This window comes from Phalacrocorax carbo, chromosome 3, assembly GCF_963921805.1.
Source record: "Phalacrocorax carbo chromosome 3, bPhaCar2.1, whole genome shotgun sequence".
Classification (NCBI taxonomy): domain Eukaryota; kingdom Metazoa; phylum Chordata; class Aves; order Suliformes; family Phalacrocoracidae; genus Phalacrocorax; species Phalacrocorax carbo.
In genome coordinates, this window is record NC_087515.1 from 71,041,204 (window position 1) to 71,047,203 (window position 6,000).

The following is a 6,000-nucleotide window of genomic DNA, read 5'->3' on the forward strand; positions in this document are numbered from 1 at the left end:
ACTCCATTAACCATCATTTCAGAAATCACAATGAAACCATCATCAAGAATCCATCTTTCTTCAGTGGGAAAACACACACACAGATATTAAAGGCAACATGAATTATTTTAAGCATTATACTTCTGCCAACATACTCCACATTTTCAGCATGAAAGACCACTGCTTCTCCAGAGACAGAGTCAGCCAATGTCCTCTCAAACAAAGGGCACAGATTGCTACTTCTCTGACAAGGAAGCCAGATCTTAACAGCGCATATTGCTGCTTGGGGTTTTGTGTTTCAGTTGGTTTGTTTTGAGTTTCAGGTACATCCCTAGATCAAGCTGCCTGTACCTGAAGTGAAAAATCTGTTAAAACTGTCAAACAGAAACAGCTTTTCAACATTTACTCCTTTTGAATTTTCAGTAAATTTTTTTTTCTTTGCTACATGAAGTGCTATGTCTTAAAGATGAAAGGTGACATTTCTATCCTATACTGCCTTTCCACTCATCCTTCCCAGAAACTCCTCTAACATAACTGACATGGAAAAGCCTTTTCTCTCTCCTCAGAATAAGTCACAGGGTCCTTCCACAGCACAAAGGAAGGATACATCACTTTTTGTTCTTCTCAAAGAAATATCACTTTCTTGTTCTTTTCAAAAAAGGAAGATAGGGAAAGAACACACAGGACTGTTACTTGAGAGTATTTTGTTTCCTTTTTCCCTGAACAAATTTATCAAGCAACTAAAATTCTGCCTGATAACAGCATCTATAACAACACACCCACAGAAGTGCTCTGTGAATCTCCCTCCTCAAGATCGGTATCCCTGCTGCACACATCCCCTCCTCCACATCTGTATCCCTGCTCCATCTTCTATGCTCAGCAGTAAGTACCCATATGGCTATCTGCCAAGCAGACCTTTTAATAGCTGCTGGGATAAGCTTTGCAGAATGTTCAGCAATAGTTGTGGCCTCCTTGAAGAGGGCATCCTTGCATATGCATCCAACAGCTGGCCAATGCTAAACCCACTTCATGGGGCCCAGGCCAGCCAGCTGCTCCAGCCACCAAGCTGCTAGGTCATCCTCCAACAGTCCAGCCTAAACCTTGCAGAAGAGTTCTTCACTATGGCTTTAGCTACTCGATCACATATCTTCCATGGATCACTGTAGACTACCTTCTGTATTGGTTTAGCTCACAGCTAATACCAAACCTATTTGGTGTTTGGGCAGAATCTCACTCTGTTACAACTTTTTCCTCAAGCCTTGTAAGACCCTACACCCCTTCTTACTCAAATGAAGCAAAGAGGACAAGACAGGCACATCTAGTGGCATTTCAACTCTTTTAGACAAATTATACCCTAACCCCACCTCTTTTTCATCACTGATTTAAAAAAAAAAAAGAGCGTAGATACCTGAATTCAGTGTTTAAGCCTACAATGCAGACATCTGAATTTCATCATCTGAGGTCATTACTGACGGCTCTGCCCTGCCGTTCCTTGAAACGTTTTACTACCTGTTTTAATGGGGAATAACTACCACAATTCATTGTGCCAACTTGTAGAGCAGCTGGCTGCATGCACCTGCAGAAGCCAGAGAAGACCACCCTGACATCACACCACACTGCAATTTCCAGTTTCAAAGTAAGACAACATTCCAACACATGACCTCAGCAGCAAACACGAAGGTGGCACAAGCTCTAAGAACTGGCTGACAGCTTCCAGTCCACCACTTAACTGCAAACCAAACCATTCTGGGCTCTGTGCATAAAGTCCTACTATGTGTTCCCGAGTCTCAGTGTTACAGGAGACATATGAAACACAACTCTGCTTCTCCCATTCATCAGTTCTCACATTAAACCCTTCCTTGTTATCTAAACATAACAAAGGCGGTTCGCAAAAATGCTAATTAGTTTACTATTAGCCAGAACAAATGCTACCAGCAGCAGTAAATGCTACACAGGGTACCAATGCCCAGAGAGGAGCACATGCTTCTCTTCAGCCAGCACGTGCAATTTCCAAGCAGTGAAATGTTCCCTGGTCAGAACAGCCCGACAACTATTTATAGTGCGTGGGGGTAGCTGTGGCCACCCATCCCGTCCCTATGCACGCTGCCCAGCGGGAGCACAGGCTGCCCCAGCACAGCTCCCAGCCCCAACAGGTGTAAAACTTCATTCTACCACCACAGCAGCACATCTCGACCGAGCACGTCCCAGAAGCTTCTGTTGAATACAAACATAAAAGGTGGTAAGCAAAGGGTTTATCTAGTTTTGTTTTTCCCACGTACCCATACTTCTCCCATTGCTCCCTAGGGTTAGGGCATGCCTACACTAGCGGCAGAAACAATGCACAAGTGTTTTGTGATGCTAAACTAAGCTACTAAAAACACTTGGGAAAGCAGAGCTTTGTTTTCAGGCTGACGATTTCGGTTTGAAACAGCAATCCTGACTGACAAAACAGGGATAAAGAAATAAGCGGCCTATACATGAGCAGCCACCTACTCAGGATGAGCAGCTATCTGACCAGGAGGGAAAAAGTTCTTGTGCTTTGGTTTTTTTCTCCCTCCAGAAAAAGTTGTTGTTTACTGTTGCAACTGTGACTCTTCACGAATGGCTGCACGTCGTCCCCCCCCCATTTTCATCTTACATGACTGACGTAGCACCAGACACGATGTGTGCTCACAGGAGCAGGACGAGCGGCGGCAGAGTCCGCCAAGGGCACGCCAAACACCCGCAAGCACAAGGCGCCGAGCGGTGCGAGGGGCTGCGGGGCGGCGGCCCAAACCCCCAGCCCGACTCCAGGCGTCGCCTCAGGGGCGGCCGCTGCCGCTCCCAAACTCTGTTCCTTACCGTTCCCCGCACTCCCCGTTAAAGGCGGCTGGTGCCAGCCACGTTAACAGGGAGAGTTTGAGAATTCAAGGAGAAAAATCCCTTATAAAGACGGAAAGAGCCTACAAACAGAAAAGCGACCGACCCGGCCGGCTGCCTAACAACGCGCGGGCAAGCGCTCCGGGGGCGGCCGGGCGCTGCATTAGCACCTCAGAGGCAGGCGGCTGCCAAACGCTCTCCGTTCGGGACGGGGTGCGGTCCCCACGCCACCCGAGTCAACTCGCCCGGCCCGGAGCGATGGTCGAGCTGCCTGCGCCTCACGGCCCCCGGCCCCACGGCGGGCGGCAGCGGCGACCGCCCCGCCGAGCGCCCTCCCCGCCCGCCCCCCCAACCCTCAGCACGCCTTCGCGGCGCCCGCCGGGCCGTACCTGGGAGCTGAGGTACCGCTTGAGGCACTCCTCGCACACCGCCTTCTTGCAGCAGGAAAGGGGCTTGATGGGCTTCTCCTCCAGGCACACCCGGCAGCTCAGCACCAGCAGCGGCCCGAACTCCCCCGCGATCAGCCCGGAGAAGGGCTCCGGCAGCAGGTACAAGTCCACCACCTCGATGCTGCCGCCCGCTGACAGAGGGTCGCCACCCGCCGCCACCCCGCGCCGCGCCGGGGGCTGCCCCACGCCGGGGCTAGGTCCGCCGTGCGGGGGGGCGGGGGCCGCCGCCGGCCGGTCGTTCTCCACGCAGTAGACGGTGCAGTACACGTGCCGCCGCGGGGGGCGGCGGCGGCCGTTAACCCCCTCCGGCTCCGGCCCCTCCTCCGCCAGGGCCGCCGCCGGCTGCTCCGGCCCGGCCGCCGCCTCCGCCTCCTCCTCCTCTTCGGCCCCTCGCCGCTCGGGGCCGGCGGCGGGCGGCGACGTCTCCCCGCTTCGCCCCGGCCCGTCCGCCCCGCCGCCCGGGGCCGGCTCTCGCGGCGGAGGCGGCTCCTCCGGGCTGGGCGCCCGCGGGCCCCCGGCCGGGCTCGGCGGCGGCGCGGCGGCGGCCGCCCGCGGGGCGCTCAGCGAGCTCTGCTGCTCCCCCATTGCCGCCCGCCGCCGATCCTTCCCATCCAGCCGCCTCCCGGCCCCGCTTCTGCTTCCGGGTCCCGAGCCCCGCGCCGCCCGACCGCCCGCGGGCGCCGGCCGCCGCCGCCGCCCGGCCTCCTCCCTGCGGGGCTGTGGGGCCGCGGGGCGGGGAGGGCCGGCAGCGGCGGGCGCCGCTCAGGTCAGCGTCGCCGGCGGAGTCCCGGCCGGATCCCGAGCCCCATGCCGGGGAGAAGGAGGCGGGCGGGCAGCCCTGAGTGCCGCGGGGCAGCGCGCCCGGCCGCGCCCAGCCCCGCCCCGCCCCGCGCGTCACCGCCCCCGGCCCCGGCCCCGGCCCCTGCCTGCAGCCTGCCCACCCTGCCCCTGCCTCCGCCCCACTCTGACGCAGCGCTCCTTGGCCTCGCCCCTCATTCAACCGTAAACACCGCGTGCCTGCCTACGCGCCACGGCCACGTCCCCGCGCGTCGCCCCGCGCCGCGGGTCCTCCCGCCTCCCCGCCGTGTGCCGGTACACAGGCCGCCGCCCCGTTCCGCCCCTCCTTGTGCCGGGGCAGCGTCTGCCGCCGCTCCCCTGAAACCGCCTCCTCCTCGAAAGCAGGGGAGGGAAGCAAGGTGGGGGGGACGTTGGGGAGCAAACACCCGCTTATCTTCCATAACGCCGTTACGCGCCGGGAGCAGCGTCTTCTGAGCAAGCTGCGAGCACCCCGTTAAAAACCGTCCCCAAAGAAAACAAACAGTAGCGAGCAGAAGCACCACTGGCCTTGCCATGTGCCCTTAGGAATAAGCTGTGCCTGTAAGGGCTGCGCACGAAAAGCAAGTGATACGGTGACGTTCACAAAAATGATTCAAAGAATTAAAACCTGGTGGATCCACATAGGTCCCAAACGGTGTCTGGTTGTTCAGGTGCTCTCAGTTAAGGGGCTCAGAGGAACATCTGCGCGTTCTGCCCTGAGAGTCTGCCAGTATGCCAGTGCCTCTGCTTGAAGGCGCGATCTCCAGACCTTGACATCAGCAGTTACTTCATCACATCGGGCAGATGTCATGGAGCTGACCCTGCAGCAACGGTGTAACTTCGCAGGGACAGTGCGGTTTCCATCCCGAACTTTGTCTAGAGTGTTAATCAGAAGTTAATCGGTTGCTCAGCTTGAGAGGGCATGGGGCTGGGCTGGCTAGAGTACGAGGAGGAGGAAGACTGCAAGTGGGGAGATGACAGGGGTGTCTGTGTGCTGTCAGCTCAACGCCAGTGAGCTCATTAGCTCAGGCTCACGCAGGCCCTGCAGGACCCAGAGCGGCTCCATCCGTCTGCCTGGCTCCGTGCTTGAGCTCAGCAGCCCTCCAGCTGTCCCAGAGCGCGGCGTGTCGAGGACACTGGTTGGGACCAGTCCAGGTTTGGAGGGCCCAGCATGGCACTGAAGGATGCATGCATTCTGGAGGGGAGCTGAGCCCCCCAGAAAGCCGCAGGGGGGGCCTGCCCTCCCCTCCCCTGCTGAAAGCAGGAGGCACCCCAGGCTCTCTGTGTGGCAACTGGCAACATCTGCTGGCTGGGGGGCTCATCAGCTTGAAAAGGCGGTATTTCTTCCAGACCCAAGCTGATCTGAAAGTCAGTGTGAATGAATTTGTGCAATGCCAGACTGTAGTTACCCCTGCAGGAAAATCATACAGAGGAATTATTTCTTTTAAATAATACCTTTGTTTAGCTTTTCTTATTTGAGCCTCTAGAGGTTATGCTCCCAAACCTTACTTTGAAAATAAAAAGTGTAAAACTTCTAATGAATGAATAAACATCAGAGTTTCCTGCAGCCCTGCCATTCAAGAAGCTGGAGCTTAAAGAAAAAAAGTAGACAGACAACGTCATTGCAAGAGTAAGCAGCATTGCTCAGCTGTTAATTCAGAAATGTGTGTGCTAAAGCACAGGAGGGGAAAAATGGTCCTGGGGAGTTCAGGACTGCAATGCTAATCATACTTGGCTGAGGGGAAACGTTAGGCAAAAATACGAGCTACAGAATTGCCCGTGCCCTGCCGGACTAGGGACTGAGGATAGTGCAGCGGCCTGTGCCTGGCCATGGGTCCTGCTGGTCCCAGTTGTGAACAGTGGGCAGATGTGCTGCCCCCAGCTGCCCCCGGTGCCC

General features: G+C 56.5%; 1 protein-coding gene across 2 annotated transcripts in view; it reads right to left on the reverse strand.

The window, feature by feature from the left end:
* RNF217 (ring finger protein 217) overlaps positions 1-4,170 on the reverse strand; it is a 66,839-nt gene extending 62,669 nt beyond the window's left edge. For both annotated transcript variants that reach the window (XM_064447365.1, XM_064447363.1), the window contains exon 1: positions 3,228-4,170. In XM_064447365.1, the coding sequence (XP_064303435.1) occupies positions 3,228-3,872 (645 nt within the window). In that variant the 5' untranslated portion in view covers positions 3,873-4,170. The remainder of the gene's footprint in view (positions 1-3,227) is intronic.
* Positions 4,171-6,000: the final 1,830 nt, after the last annotated feature.